The following is a 16,463-nucleotide window of genomic DNA, read 5'->3' on the forward strand; positions in this document are numbered from 1 at the left end:
TAGTGACGGGACAAGGAGTAATGACTTTAATCTAAAAGTGGGTAGATTTAGGTCAGCTAGAAAGAAGAACCTCTCTACTCAGAGCGGTGAGGCCCAGGCCCAGGCTGCCCCGAGGAGCTGTGGCTGCCCCATCCCTGGCAGTGCCCAAGGCCAGGCTGGATGGGGCTGGGGGCAGCCTGGGCTGCTGGCAGGTGTCCCTGCCCATGGCAGGGGGTGGCGCTGGGTGGGCTTTAAGGGCCCTTCCAGCCCAAAATGTTCTCTGATTCTATGAAAATCCATCTTTTATAGCACTTGACACAATACTTACCTATTGTCTTTCAAAGCCAGTATTACTTAACTGTCTGAATTGTTCAAAACTCCCTATACCATTATGTCTATTTTTTGCATAAGACTAGGTTTATTTTTCTTTCGGTGCAAATACAGGAATACAGGATTCTCTGGAAAACTGTACTCCAGCTTTTAAAAGGATCATCAGATAACTCAGTCTTCCCTCCTCCTCTGCCACCGTCAAAAGGAGCCTACTTAATACTACTTTGACGCAAAATCTGAGTAGAAGTTTAACTTTAAGCTCTGTTCTAGCATTTGCAATCTGCATCTTCTTCTTTCTTCCTGTTTCTGCTAAGAGTTTCTCTGTTCTGCCACTAATAAGTGCTTACACAGAATCATGTGAACAGGTATGTAAAAATTTATCATGGAAAGGAAAAAGCAATGAATTGCATTGATTTCAAAGAGTTTGATGTAGTCACTGGTTAAAAGGTGTTTTCAGTATCTACAGGTATTTTCAGACAAGTTTCATTCAAGGTTGGGGCAGAGTAATATCTACATGTATTTTCAGACAAGTTTCATTCAAGGTTGGGGCAGAGTAACTGAAATACAGGGTAAAGAAAGAAAAACTGGTAGCTACATATTTTTTCCTAGATGCCCAGTTTTTAATATATCCCCTACAGACTGTGAATTTTCATGCAGGTAACTGAGGTAGTAACCTGTCAAACCATGGTATCGAACATTGCCTTTACTTCCTGGATGTTTGCGATGCTCTGCATTGCACTATAGCTATTCTTAAATGTAAGACTAACTCACTATGTCTAATGGAGCTGACATATGACTTTGCTATTTGTCTAACCTTTATAGGTCCATTTCACATGAGCACTTCACGGATCAGCATATGCAAAGCTGCACGTCCTTAGCTCTAAGTTCATTTCCTTATCAGAATATATGGCACTACATTATGCTGCATGTTTTTGATTTGAAACACTGACTGATAACACAGGCATACTCAAACAAAACGGTACATATATCAGCAACCAATTCATTTGTTTTGAGGAAAGAATACGATATCAGAAAGAAATATATAGCTCAGCTAAGTTTGATTGGAGTAGTCAAATAACTGAAACGATATAACCGGTAAGATCTGTTTTCCTGATAACTACCCATATTCAAATATTACCTATTTATTTTTCTCTGATATCTTCATGAAACATGGAATGTATTTGACATATTATTTTCCACTGTGCATTTACTGAGTTGTTGGAAGCAAAATTTCTTGTTCTTTCTGGTTATATTATCTCCATAAATAGCAATGAGAGAAACAATATTTTTAATGAGTGTTTGTGTCACTAACTAGAAAAATATTTACTGAAATGATTTCTATTAGTGCCTAGCAGAGTTGGAGTTTGAACCTTTTCAGTCTGCAGTCAGCAATGCTAGCTAGCTTAGTAACTGATTCAGAGCAAAATGCTTGTTTGTAGAGTTGTCCCCTTCTAAAATGCCGCTGTGGTGGGAGCTTTAGAAATAGACTTTGTGAAAGAAAAGATTTGATCAAATAGAAAGGTTTCAAGCTGTGCAGACATTCTATATATCTGCAGGAACACAAAAGGGGTGTTGCCTAATAATGAGAAGAAAGTTTTGTTTGTTTGTTTGTTTGTTTGTTTTTGTTTTTGTTTTTTTCCCTGTAAGTTTTAAACTATAGCTGCTTTCAGAACTGAACTAATTGGAAGCTGACTTCCCTTGAGTTTGTAACATTTGAAAAAGTGCAGTGGTAGAGGTCAGTTTGCTTTTGCAGGTACAACACTGATCATTCTGCTACTGTGATGTACTGTGATGATAAACATGGCTGTCACTCCTGTAGGATTAGTTCTGTATGTAAGATGTGTAATAGCTCAACAGCAGTGTTCAGATGTTTCCCCTCCCTATGAATATATTCTTTTCATAAATAGACTATATCCAATCTTTTCTAATATTAACATAATTCCAAAGTTGGTAATATATTTGTAAAGAAGCCTTTTCTCTTTTAAAATAGTTCTATTTACACTGAAAATGCTTATGATTGTTTTCAGATGATTTCAGGAGAGGTAAAAAAGAGGATGCAGTCTTTGACTCCTTATTCTCTGAGTTTGGGGCTATGACATACCTGCTTTGGTAACTCAAACCAGCTAACATTGGAAAGTTCAAATGCAACATGACTTTTAAAAATCAAGCCAAATTAAGAGAAAACACATTGTTTAGTGTGGAAATAAGTTAATATTACATGAATGTAGACTTTAGATTTCTTTGTTTTCACTAAGAGTTGGTCGGGCACTGGAACAGGCTCCCCAGGGCAGTGGTCATGGCACCGAGCCTGCCAGAGTTCGAGAAGCATTTTGCCAACACTCTCAGAAACATGGTCTGACTTTTTGGGTGGTCATTTGGAGACCCAGGAGTTGGACTCGATGATCCTTGTGGGTCCCTTCCAACTCAGGATATTCTATGATTCCATGATTCTTTAATGCTACCTTACAAATCTATTTTCTGTTCACATTTACTAAAAATATTTCTGCTATGCAAACATAGATTATTGAAAGCACAAGTAGTACGTTGACAATCCAGAAAAATCAGGTTTTGCTTGGCAAGCAGTAGTTACCCAAGACTTGAGAAGTGAACTCAGTGCGAGTATAAGAACGATTCCTAAGTCCCCACGACGGTAAGGCTTTGGGAGGCAAAGACTCATCCCTCTCTGCGCAGTGTTCACCCTGGCACCACACCTAACAGAGGGAGAAGGGGGTTTTGCAGGGGTGGCTTCATCTCCCTGGGCATCATCATTGACCAGAGCAGCCCACCCAACACCGCAGGCTGTACACAGAGGCCAGGTGGTCCCCACAGACCTGCATGCCGAACATGGCACGGCTCGTCCCTGGACCACGAGCACCCACCGCGGGGCGCAGAGGGGCAGACAGAGCAGGAGGCACAAGGTAGTGTGGAGCAGCTAACATCTCCCCCTGAAATGCCATTCTCCACAGGCACTGCCGGCACATGTGGGCTTCTTTTTTATTGTGTTGAAATGTGAGCAGTGGGGAAAAAATGGCATTTTTAACTAGTAAGACTTCGATGCAAGAAAATGAAGACCTGTATATTTAATTTGGCCCCATGACTGATTCTTCTCTGCTATGTCATTGTAGTGCTTCAGACACGTCAGTATGTGAAACATGCACAATTCTGCGTTTCAGACCCTGGGAGACAAACACTGATACCACTGCTGTCAGCAGCAAACCTCACTTCAGCTGCAGTTGTGCAAGGTGCAGTGTTCCTCCTTGTGGAGAAATCCTTTGCGGTTCTTCTTATTCAATAATTACACATTTTCTTCACCCAGCCCCTCATTACTTTCTCAAGCTCTTGCTTTCAATTCTAAACTGTATTTCCCTGTTGTTTTAAGGCAGTGGTTTGACATTATCTTATTGTTTTCTTTACAAATGTTAAGACCACACAATCTGAGCTCTGCTAACACACTGTATTATGCTACTAGTAGACAAATTTTAACATCACATCACATACATATTGCAGTTGCTGTTGGAACATGCCTTTTAAAAAATACCTTTATTGGATGAAATTGTCTCTTCCCCAAGAAAAATCTGGTTCTTCAATATAATTTATTATACCTTTTAAAATTCTGTCTGTTCAGTAAAATCTTTGCTACATTATAAATACCTGTAAAGAAAATATAATTTAAAATTCTGAGAGAAAACATTATTTTCCTTTTACATTTTTCACAGAACCCACACAGGCACCAAGGAAAGACTAACAATAAAAATAATTTACTCCTGTACAGTCTACTCTGGGTTGGAAACATTCAAAAGAGAGACTTTAAAGTTGTCCTCTTATGAAACTTTGGCTACAACATAGGAACCGATCTTAAAACAAAGTCCTATGTATTCCACCCATCTATATCTGAAAACTTCTTTCAAAGGCTGATTTGAGTGTTTGTAGTACTTTCCTCACTAACGTACTGGATTGACAACTGGCAAAAAACACCACTATCTGACAGAACCAGCCCCTGAATTTCACTGCACAGGACTAACAGTGGTCCTTTCTCACCAAATGGGAATATTTATTGTAGAGACAAACTCCCAATTCTGACAATTGAATTTTAGTGGAAATAAGTTAGTGCTCTCACTAACTGCTGCAGTAGCAGCAATTTCACATTCTGCTTGTTCAGTAGTTATGTATTGCCAGAAAGCTTGTGTGTTGAAGGGACAACATTAAAAAAAAAATGTTTTCTGATTTCAGTAACTTTTTCTTTTTTCACTTCTTGTTCTAAGTAAATTTCTTAGCAGAGAGCAAGCGATTTAAGTTTAAGAGACATTCACTCTTGCAGTTGTTATTGTTGTAGCATGGAGTATAAATATGGAAGAATTCTTCAAATCAACTAAGCCATATCTATCTAAAGCTGGCAAAAACACAGACTGAGCCCCAGGTAGACATGAACCTACTAAAATCAAATGAATATGCAAAGATTTTTAAATCTTAAGTTTGGTAAGATAATTTTCAAAGTTGCCTTCAAGCAGAAATTATAGAATTTAGTGTGAAGTTTGAAAAATCTCTATCCAAACTGATGAATTATGAACAAAATATTCAATTTCTTTTTTAAGAGAAAGTCGGATCATTTTAAGGGATAGACAGTGAAGAAGGAACATTTTTTTCTAGAATGTCTGGAAAATGTCTAGTCTACATTTCTACGTTTCTACATTTGAACGGTAGATGAGAAAGAGAGAGAGAAAAGTAAAACCTAGTCAGCACTTGTTTGTATTATCTTTAGCACTGCATTGAGACACTAGGAATTTTCATTTCCTTGTAGTAGATCCTCTCCTATTTCTGAGCACCCAGCCACGCATTGCTGTTTTTGTTTGTTTCTTTTTAATTATGAACAGCAAAACAGTAAATCAATCTTGACTCCAACCTTAAAGAGGTATGTGTGGAAAACTGTCATTAGATGCCATATGATGCCATTCCTATCATTCTACTGTATATGATACCATGTATAATTTTTTCCACTTGGGAGAGGGTGATAGACCTTTCTGGCCACTCTGCTTCTCCCTTCACTACTTTTATTATATTCTGAAAGGGTCTCACCATGTTCTCACCATTTTGCATTTTCCTGTCATCTCACTTTTCATCTTTAGTCTCTTATGACTGCTAAAGGTAGGCAGAAACCTGCCCTTCCTGCTCTCCGAAGCTACTCCGTTTCCTCCTCTTTCACTTTCCCCTTCCTTCTTTTCCTCTCCCTCCTTCATAACCCACGCAGTTTTTTCCTCCGTTTCTGACTCCCTTCTCCTGGGTGTTTTTTCATTCATACACCTCCTTCCCCCTCCCCCCCATTCATTTTGCCTTACCTTCCTAGGTATTTGGGAAACGTTACAATTCACCACAGATACTCCAAAATGCACTCGTTAGATGTTCTCTGCTGGTATAATTTCCCTTTCTACACTGCTTTGGTCACAGTTTAAGGAAGGGGCAAAACGATCCTGGCTTTGTTGCCCTGATTGCTGCAGATGTAGACATCTGAGGAGGCATTTATATTACTCAACTTTAGAAATCTAACCGAGGCTCCAAAGGTAAGAGATTGTTTCCCCAAAGTTCATCCAGTCAATAAAAATAAATGAGTACTCCAGCAGGTAATTCAGAACCAGTGCAAAAACTAGTCAAGTGCTCTTAAGTGCTATCTGTCTTCATTAGCTACATGCAGCCTAGAAAAACTAAGCTCATAATTCAGGCACTTCATTTAGGCAGTTTAAGTTCGGTGGTGAGAATCCCCATGGTCTGGAATGTGTTGTTTGGAGCTCTTTTACATTAGAGTATGTCTGTCTGTAGTCTAAATCATTAATAACCTCATCAGTGTTCACTGATGCTCCAATCCAATTCCAGTTTCCCAGCTGCTCCTTTGCAGGAGAACAGAAGGGTAAGAGTGCATTGTTGTTTGGAAAAGGAACAAAAATGAAATAAAAAATAAAAACAACTGTGAGGGAAGAGGTACTTGCTGCAAGTATTAAATCTTGAATAAATGCCGAATATAAGAAAGACTACACTATTCATTACAATTCCAGGGATGAGAGTATATCCCCAAAGCTTTGGCAGTTCAGTTCAAAACTGCTTAGTAATTCAGCTTTTGAATCCTACTTCATGCTAAGGGAATAGGGTGGAAGAATAAGTAACGTGAAAATTGTTTAAAATAGAGCATTAGTATTTTCAGGGGAATACTGCTGCATTTCATGCCTGAGGGGGCAAATCTACTCTGATGGTAATGAAGAAAGTCTTTGAAAAAAGCTATTACTAAAAAGCATGAGTTTACTGCCTTATCCTCCCACACCTGTTTTTTTCCTTCCTTGATATTTGTGTTAAATATGAAGCAATCAAAGCAGCAATTACACAACTAGAGCATACAATAGACTTCTGAAAAAAAATAAAAATGGAGGTGGGGTGGGGAGAATGAATATTTCCAACTCAGCGCCATACCCTATAGTTTAGTTTCCTTCATTTATGATATCAACCAAGGCTTGCAGCAGTCTATCATCTCTATGCTTGTATGGTTTGGCATTGTAAAAAAGATCAACGTAGTCACTGTACAGGCTTTCTTCTGAGTCTTTTAGCTGGGAGGGCTTGTTTAATTTTTCAAGGGCCTGATAGAAATGTTCAAACGGAATGTTTAACTTCTCACTTGCAGTCTTCTTTGGCAGTCGCTTCTCAGCCATCTGTCTGCTAAAAGCACTTTGCAGTAAGTGTAGCATAGCCTCCGATGGGATTTTATCTTCTGCTTTGTCACTGTTACTACTAGTATCTTCTGTGACTTTGTTTTTTTCACTCAGGTTCTCCTGTGTGGTGTGGTCCTAGAATGCAGATTGGCATAAGAGAGGTTAAGTGTCAAAGCAAAACTGTCTGGATTCAGATTTCCTCCGATTAGTGATTTTCATGTATGTGTGTGTAGATATAATTTTTTTCACTTAGGAGCCACTAACATCTAGAAAAGAACTAGATCATTTTATTCCAAAGCAGACTGTCATTATTCATTCAGACTGTCATTATTCATATTCAAACAGACCGCATTGCATATAGTATGAAATCTCCCTCAGGAAGATTAGGAAGTTAACCTAGGGTAAGATAACTCAGGAAGATAACTTAGGAAGTTACAAATTCAGATCCCACAGCAGCAGCAGGATACAACTTGTCATTTTACAGCAAGATTTGTCCCAGTCTCACAAATACTCCTGGTTGTACTGTGGGAGACAGCTCCTCAGCTGTCTGTCTGGAGCAAGCACCTGCAGTGGCGATGGCAACTCTGGATGTGCCACATACCCTTGTGGAAAGGACTGAACTAATGCCTCCGTATTACCTGCTCTGTAGTAATCATTTCACCTGGGAAACGACAAGTAATGTATGGCTAACCCATGGACATGACATGTATCTTAGCAAACTCCGGAAGACTATTGCCAAATACAGATGTACAGAGAAATTGCTGAGGCACAACCTCATTTAAACACTGTTATGCCTCCCATGCAGCAATATATGGCTGCGTATCGTCCTCATTTGCACTGGGTCTCTCTTTCTAATGGAACTTGAGCTGTTTTTTAGTATGTGTCTACCAACCTTCTCCTATAGCACCTCCTGAATCCAGTTTTATTTTCTTCCAAGTTTATTTTACTGCACATAGCTGCCACAACTGTGGACACTTAATTTTATGCATGTGAAAACCATAATTATGTCTCCCTCAATATTCTCCTCTGTAACCTTGCTGAAGAAGGTTAGTCTCTCTGTTATTTACAGACATCCTAATTACCTGATGGGGAGATGAATAGATGTGATGTGATTAAGTATGCTGAAGAAAAAAACATAATCAAGCATTTTGAAAGTATACAATATTATCATCATGAGCATCCAGAAAATCGCTGCTATTCTCGCCTAGAATACATTTGTTTTCCATACAGCACTCTACCTTAAAGGTAAGGAAAGGATGAAAAAGGAGCTGGCAGCAACAGGTCCACTTAACTGAACTATCTCAGTCAGTGAGTTCCTGACTTTTGTGATGCTTCTTTGTTACAAACCTGCTTCCAAACTCCCTTGAAGCACTCCAGCAGGCTCCTTTGGGATCGAACACTTGTTCTCACTAGAATTACATAAATTTAGTGTGTCTGTCAGTGGTGCATTCCTCCCTCCTTGTACCACTCAACTGCATTAGCTGTTGAGTTCATAGCGTTAGTATCAATACCTTCTTTCAATCCTAAAACTGTTAGGTGTTGGCACATGAAAACAGAGACTAATAAAAACACCAGTTGCTGACTCTGAGAAAATTAGAACTTGCAAAACTCACAAGTGTTCAGGGGCTAGAGGAAATGAATACAGAACGAGTATGTGTCTTCTTCTTAGGGAAAAAGCCAGGATTCTCCTACAAATTTAAAAATACATACAGAAAACAATTACTGTGACGCTACCTCTATGAGGTCTGTCATCTTCTCCACTCCTCTTCTGTCATTTTGCACAGCATTGTAGGATGTGTATACACGTGGCTGCTTCATATGTTCAGGCTGGGTAGTAGTGCCATGCAAAATCAATTTCCAATTTACAATCCTTCCTTCATTTTGTATTCTTCTGGACTAAAGGACAAGCACGGCATTAGCATAGGTTCTCAGGATGTAAGAGGAAAAAACAGAGGACACTCGCTCAAAAAGCAGAGAGAATTCAGTAAAATAAACAATAAAGCTTTCAATATCTAAATTTAGAGCATGATTTGTAAGCACCAAAAGACTAATACATTAGAGACAGAACATATCAGAAGGTGGGATTTAATGCAATGGCTTGACTGCTCCAAGTATTCGTATTTTGAGGTAATGTAATTATTAATTGATCATGTAATCATCAATGGAATTTCAAAACACAACACAAAATTACTGAAGTGTAAGTTTGTGTTATTGGTATTAGATCACTAAGCCATTCCTTTGCAATTTTCTCACAAGAGTTACCACTGAAAGTGTAGTTTGGAATAATATTCTGCGGTAGTGTACAATAGCCATCTAAAACACAGTCTGTGGAGGTGAGCTACAAATGTTTTGTCCATTAGTTTTGTCAATGGTATTTAAATAGAAGAAAGTGGAAGAGAAGGGTACAGAGGACAGTGAAACTTTATTTTTCCAAAGCTTCTTCCAGAATTTTTGCTTGGTCGTTTATTGACTGAAGAGAGCTGCTGAAGCTCTTCTTTACTAAGTTTATGCCAAGGTTTACATATGTAATTTATGTGGCAACTAAATTATCAGTAACTCTGCATGCCGATCCCTGATTTCAGGTGAAGGCACTAATGTGAAAACTTATTTCTGGAATCACAAAACCCTATAAACTAAGGAAAAAATCCATTGTTTCTTGCAGACAAAAACTTGGTTTATTGTAGATTGCAGGAACCACCATCTCGACAATGAAAACTAAAAGATAGTTACATACATAATGCCTTCTTAGCTTCCTTCCTTCCCCCCCCCAAAAAATAGAATAAAGGCATTATTTTAGTTACTAAGAGCAGGATATCTGTAACCATGGGGTTATCTATAAGCCTACAGTATTAACACTACACTGTTGATAATAATATTTACTTCTACTGCCTTGTCCATCTGCTCAGTATTCAGCATCATCCTCCTGATTACAATTCAAGGCCAGTAAGGGTTGGAGACTCAGTGTCTGGTAGGAAGCACTCGGTTTCTTGCAGGATCTGATCCTTAATGACAAGCTGATTAACAGACAACTTCAATGAAATTCTCCAGAGATGACTGAGCCTGATCACTCTCACTTTGAAGAGAATGATTTTTCAGTTCCCTATCAAACAGACTTCTTCTGTCTCACTGTCGCAATCCATATTCCCAAGCGCTTTTAGTAAACTTATTTATTTTATATCTGTAGATTTCTTGGCTTTAATTCTTAAAGGTTGTTCAGCAGTAATTACTCTGAGAAAGAGGTTAGGGAAAGATATATATCAGAATAGCTCTATAAGGTCACCAGAAATTCATTAATTCCAAGGGGTTTGAGTTAATGAAAATTATGCACATGTACCAAGAGGAGACTATCGTCTATCATGTGCTCTTTTCTGCAGAAAAAAAAAAAAAAACTAATTTGCAGTTAATCATATGTAAATTTGATTACATACTTCATGAATCACAAAAAATTATATTAAGAAATGACTTCTTTCAGTGACATATGATGTGAGAAAAACATAGGCATGAAACTCCTTTTGACAGGTACATGTCAGTGGAATGAGTACAGCACTTTGCATTCATGTTAGAACAAGAAAATCTGACTTTATCTTTTTTTTTATGCAGTTTCTACAGATGAGCCAGTCTTTAATCTTCAATCCAGATGGATGCTCCATTTAAATAAACTCTTGCTGTAGCTTCCTTAATGAGAAGATTCACTATTCAACATACTTGATAGTGGCTAGTGATCATATTCCGTGTTAGCTCTCAAACTTAACAAACATACTTACCACATCAGTAATTCTTAACACCCAGGTGCCTGTTGGATTCTCTCCCCACGTGTGAACAGACATGAAGTCCCAGTTCTTAAAGCCATTGGGAGATTTATCTCTCTCTCTCTCAGCCAGTAAGACAGTGCTGGTCCCTGTGTTAGTGCAAGATCAACAGCAGTGAGTGTTCATATGTGTACGCTTCTGTTTGTCACTTAGCTTGGTTTGCAAACTACGTAGTGCAAAGGTAACCTGGAAAAACAGCATTTAGCCATGGCTTGGGGAATGGGAAACATGCTACCTCTGGTCACTGGGTATTTTATCAAAACCAGCTCACACAGGGTAATGGTGAAAATTGGAAAAATGGTGAAAATTGGAAAACCAAAACCTTATCCTGAATTCATCATTGTATTTTTTGGGGGGGAGTGAATGTAAAATGTTACAGCCCAGAACTCCAACAGGGCAAAAACTATTTGTATTGTTATTATTATTACAAAATGCTACAGTTCAAAAAGCATTTCTGCAGCAGAAGAGACTCTAATGCAGAGCAGAAGATTTTTTTGTGTTTATTTGCATATAAGGAGAGAGCATGGAAGCTATATTTATGTAATATGGAACAAGAGAAGCCCCAGGGAGACTGATCACAAGCTATAAATACATTTAATGGTAACACTGTAAATAAAGAAAAGGGATGACATATATTTAGTAGGAATGTTTTACAGGAAGGTAAAAAAAAAAAAAAAAAAAAAGCAGCAATAACTAAAGGATAGTTCAGTCATAATAGCAACATGGTAGTATTGTGGGGGCAGCAATACTTGACTATTGCTACCTCAACTAAACCCACAGATATACATATGCAGATGAGGAACAAATTACTGTCATCGGTCTTTCAAAAAGGGGTGTTTTACTGAGATGAAGCCAGGCTTCCTATGTATTAGCAATAGAGGGAGGAAAATATCTCTGTAAAAGTAGAAAGAGCTCCATGAAGTGCCTAGAGACAGTCCATCTATATGTCCCAACCCAAAACTTATCTAAGATGGAATTAAATTAGAAAACACCACCAACAATCAAGGGAAAACAGATTACAGCAACATTGGTCCCATAAGACAAAAGCTAAACTCAGAAAATGAAGAATTAATGATAGGGTTAAAAGGAATCCCAGACAAGGTAGGCTTTGGAAGAATACTGTATGTACAGTATCTAAGCCTGCTTTGAAGTGAGGTCATGCAACAATCACATGAACAAGGCATTAGTAGTTTATTATATGCAAATTCTTAGATTACCCTTTAATATCAGTAAATTAGATTAGGCCAATGTTTAAATTCAAATCTGAAAGTTTATCTGTTTTTTGTTTTGTTTTGCTTTTTAATAATATCAGCAGATCTGACAGAAGATCTTACTCTCTACGAAGTTATTTATACTCTTTCTTCTTTCTTTTCGTTCTCCTTATTTCAGGGCACTGTCAAGATCACTTGCTATGTTGTAGCATACCTATTATAGTTGTATTATGGTGCCAAATACAGACTTTTTTTTACATTCACCAATGGGGAAACAGGTGAAATCTAGGGAGTCAGATTTCTTGAGTTTTCCATTAGGTCATTAAACCACAGGAAGGCTGATAAGCATTACAATCTGATACCTCCAGGAACTCTCTGTTTTCACAGGTCCTGGTGGTAGAATGTGACACATTAGAAACAGTGCCTTCATTTCTGAAGTAATCGTCTTCTTACAAAAATAATCCAAAATGCAAGAAGAATGGAAAAGGCATTCAAAGAACTAGTTCTCGTTCCCAGGATGCTTTGTCCTCACATTCACCTGTTGGTTGTGCCTAGATTTGTCTAATGATGTATTTAACTATTTTTTAATCCACTGAGAAACATACAAGTAGTTTTAATGAAATGTTACACACTACAGCGACAGAAACTAAGGATGTCTTAGCTTCCCATACCTGATGGAGACACCAGGGTGACATGAAGATCACCTCTACGGGAATATTCAATTGTTGCCTCAAGCTGCACATGCTCCAGGGATGCAATTGAGTTTTCTTGACCCTCACAGGCTTTTGTGGGAATTTCAATGATGACTTCCTCATTTGCTCTTAATAATCTGGCAAAATTACAGTAAATATTATTGACAGAAACTCTAGATTCTGGATCATTATGTGAAGCGTAGAGACAATAACAATCATTTAAGAATGGTGGGAAAAGAAGTGTGGGAAAAGAAGTAAGGAAAAAAAAAGTTTTTTTTTAATGTCCCCATGAAAACCCTGGGAGTTCTGAATGTACAGAAAATACTGAAGTGGATCAAGTTGTGTGCACTGTATAAGTTACAGTTCTGCAACCCACCCTGGAAGCAAGCAAGTCTGGGTAACTGAGTTTCTGTCAGCACTTTGCTGTTCCACAGAGACTACAAAAAAAAAGTCTTTGCAGTCAGCTACATCACATGACTCTATCAGACTTAGACTTAGCTTCCTCACAGAAATATGCAATAGAGCTGTTATCATAAAGTTAAAACATTGCATCAGGCATAGTGCTTTTTATCTTTTGTGGTTAATGCCATCTCTAGAAAAAAAGGCTTACATCCTCCATACGTGCTCATGCATAGCTTTCTCTGCACAATTTCCTTTACTTCTAATGAGAAAGGTATCTAAATGATCTAATGACTAGGGTATCTAAATCTCCACAGAAATCATTCAGAACTCAAAATATTGGGATCTTTGTTTTTATAATGTCACACAGAAGACTGCAATAAAAATACATAAGCAGCAAGTATTGCATATACCAGAACTAGATCAACACTCGGTGGAAAGGAGAGGGCTCATAAAAACAAATTGATAGTAAAACAGCATAAATTGCAAGGTTACCAAGCAGTGACACTCCAAAACACCATAATATGTTTTTACAGACAGACTTTTAGTGCACTCACATGGTATAATTTCTGTCTTTGAAATATCTGTATTTATTCTAAAGAACAAACACATAAATGAACAAGTAGAGACAAAAACATTCTAGATATCCTTACTCATTAATCAGGTTAGTGATTTGTGATTAAAGCTTGTATGTTGAGCTCAGTTTAGGCTCACTGTACTATGAGCACTTGTGAATATGGCTTGTAACTCTTTTCAGTGAACCTTTGAAACACGTGTTTCATAAGAGCAGTGCTATGGATGTGACTAAAGCTAGGTATACCACCCTGATTTCAACATACCCTATGCATGTCACAGGAGAAGAGTTGCTAAGACTACTACAGATGTTCCTTTAAAAAAAATCTCTGAAAGACTTTGGCATCTTTTTGATCATCTGCTGATAGCAGTCTAAACATTCTTATCTGATCAGGGTCAGTTTCACAGTATCGTTCATACACGCATTGTCTGTAAAAGCAGAGATAATGATCTCATTTTTGTGAGAGTTCATGCTATCGATGTTCATCAGTCTTACACTAAAAAATAGCAAGCAAGAAAATGCTGCTTGCCTGTCCCTGGGGGAATACAGTAGGACAAAACCAAATGAATCAAAAGAAATCTCTTAGTCTGCTTTCGAGTGATCCATGCACAATACTATTCTTCAGGCATTACTAAAACAGATGTAAGCCTAGCTAGAACTAACACACATTCTTACCTTGGTTCAAAGCTTTTGTCCTTCACAATACACTCTCTCTTTTCTGGTACACCTTTCCATCTTTTGGGATCAGCTAAATCCACCAACGCATTGGCATTGAGTAGTCCAAACCCAAATCGGCTGTTTACCATCAGTCCCGCTCCATTCTTTTTCCATCCTGGATTGCCAGCCAGTGGATCATATTCTGAGGTCCAGACTACCAGGTGCTGCATATCCCTCCATGTTAGATTTGGACTGTTGAGAAAATGTGCCCGGTTAATTGTTTCGAGACTATCTGTCATATTTCTCTTTAGTTTGCAATATTAGTTTGCAACAGAAAGTGTTTTAAATGTACACGGTACCCTATTATTTTAAAATACAGAGCACATTGCATGCATATTCTTCCAATACTTCTTCAGGTAAACAGGACTGCTATGTAAATGAAGAACTGCTGTCTAGCAAGACCAGAGTCCATTAGTTCAAACTATTTAGGCACTTAAATTTATCTAGCAAAAATAGTATTTCCCACCAGTCTTTATAGAAACTGGTGGGAACTTTGAAAATTCACTGGGCATTTGAGTCATTTGTGATTAACTCTACCCTTTAAAATATGGTCCCTGGCTTATGTCATTAAAGGAGTATGCAATAGAATAGGGAGTCGAACACACACCATTCAAGTGCTAAGCCTACACCATGTCTAAGTGAAAAGGCCATTGTCTTGTCAACAATGTGCCAACATTGTCTTGTCCTGCCCTGTTCTTTACCTCCACCTCTAAGTCATAGTTCTGGCTACCAGCCCTGCAGGGTGTGAACCTGCCTGCTCCCTGCCTGCTCTGGAAGCTGAGCTTCGGTACCTTCCATTTAATGTCTCATCACCGGCAGGAAAGGTTCTGCAAATTGACTAAGCACTTAAACTCCTGCAACCTATTGTCTTCAAATTACGCTCCCTTGGCAGAAGCGCACCCTCACTGCCTTTAAGTGCAATTGACCGGCTCGGCAAACAATTGTTGCCAGCGCACTAAACGGACTAAAATTACTTGGTCATCACGTTTTATTTGCGTTGGTTCTGACTTGCTAGGAAGGTGTTGAGGCAAGTAGCTGCTTATTTCTGTCATGAGGCTGAGCAAGTCCGACTGGCAAAAAGTGGAGCAGCAGCATGAGATGGTGTAACTTTCAGGAAGGCAATATTTGAGGGAAGATAGTGGGGCGGCTGAAGAAGACGAGTTTCAACAGTAATTTTGTGACATCTTACTTTGCCTCCAGAGCCAGAGCAAAAATTCCTGCTGCCAGTGGTGCAGATGCAGAGGTCCCAGTGTGAGTCTCTGTACACTCGTTGTGAAGATCAGCACTTGTCTGACAGAAAAACAACAAAAAATTGTCTGAAAATATTAAGATTGCATGAATAAACAGTTGTAAATACAGTCAATCCATGCTCACAAACATAACTACGTATCCTTTACTTGGTGCGTATTAATACATTCCTCACCAGCAAAGTGATGGATGTTTAAATCTGTTCATATTTCAATCCTCTCTTTTTTACTTCAACTATAATTTTTGTATCAAAATGCTTTGTGTTGGAACAAAATACTCCCACACCGAATATCTTATTTTATTCTAAGGTTTCACAATAAGTGTTTCAGGCTTACTGGTGAATCATAAAAACAGATCATTGTGTTGGGCCTAGAACATTTAAAATTACTGCTTGCTGGAAAATTACTCATAGGATTAGTATTAGTGTTCTGCTCCCTCTTCAGCAGAAGAACTATAATTTGCAATGAAACATGCTTTATTTGGCAATTAAATACCAAACTCATCTGTCCACAAATCTCTAGATATGCAAAGAGGCAACACCAAGACCTTCACATCTCGGCTATGAAGACTAGTCAGCTAGGAAGTACTGATCCATGGCTAATTTGGAATGACATTGTTTTAATCCCCATCCATGTAGTTTACTGTAAAATTACCATCAACCAGAGCTGAACAGAAATTATAGGTCCTTCAACATTATTTTATCACAGCAAAGTTCTTTAGTACATGTTATTTCTTGCACCATTAACGAAGGCACAGACTGATCTGTCCACTTGCTGAGTACCTTTCACAGGTTTCAAAGCATCATTGTTGCTGTC

At 38.3% G+C, this 16,463-nt stretch overlaps 1 protein-coding gene across 2 annotated transcripts in view; it reads right to left on the reverse strand.

Annotated features, from left to right (window-relative positions):
• Positions 1 to 2,289: 2,289 nt before the first annotated feature.
• Positions 2,290 to 16,463, reverse strand: part of PCSK1 (proprotein convertase subtilisin/kexin type 1) — a 31,850-nt gene continuing 17,676 nt past the window's right edge. For both annotated transcript variants that reach the window (XM_080572692.1, XM_080572691.1), the window contains 6 exons: positions 15,590 to 15,690; positions 14,359 to 14,592; positions 12,690 to 12,847; positions 10,763 to 10,896; positions 8,733 to 8,894; positions 2,290 to 7,133 (listed from right to left, as the gene is read on the reverse strand). In XM_080572692.1, coding sequence (XP_080428818.1) covers positions 6,771 to 7,133; positions 8,733 to 8,894; positions 10,763 to 10,896; positions 12,690 to 12,847; positions 14,359 to 14,592; positions 15,590 to 15,690 — 1,152 coding nt within the window. In that variant the 3' untranslated portion in view covers positions 2,290 to 6,770. The remainder of the gene's footprint in view (positions 7,134 to 8,732; positions 8,895 to 10,762; positions 10,897 to 12,689; positions 12,848 to 14,358; positions 14,593 to 15,589; positions 15,691 to 16,463) is intronic.

Source organism: Anser brachyrhynchus, assembly GCF_964034855.1.
Source record: "Anser brachyrhynchus genome assembly, chromosome: Z".
NCBI classification, from domain to species: Eukaryota; Metazoa; Chordata; class Aves; order Anseriformes; family Anatidae; genus Anser; species Anser brachyrhynchus.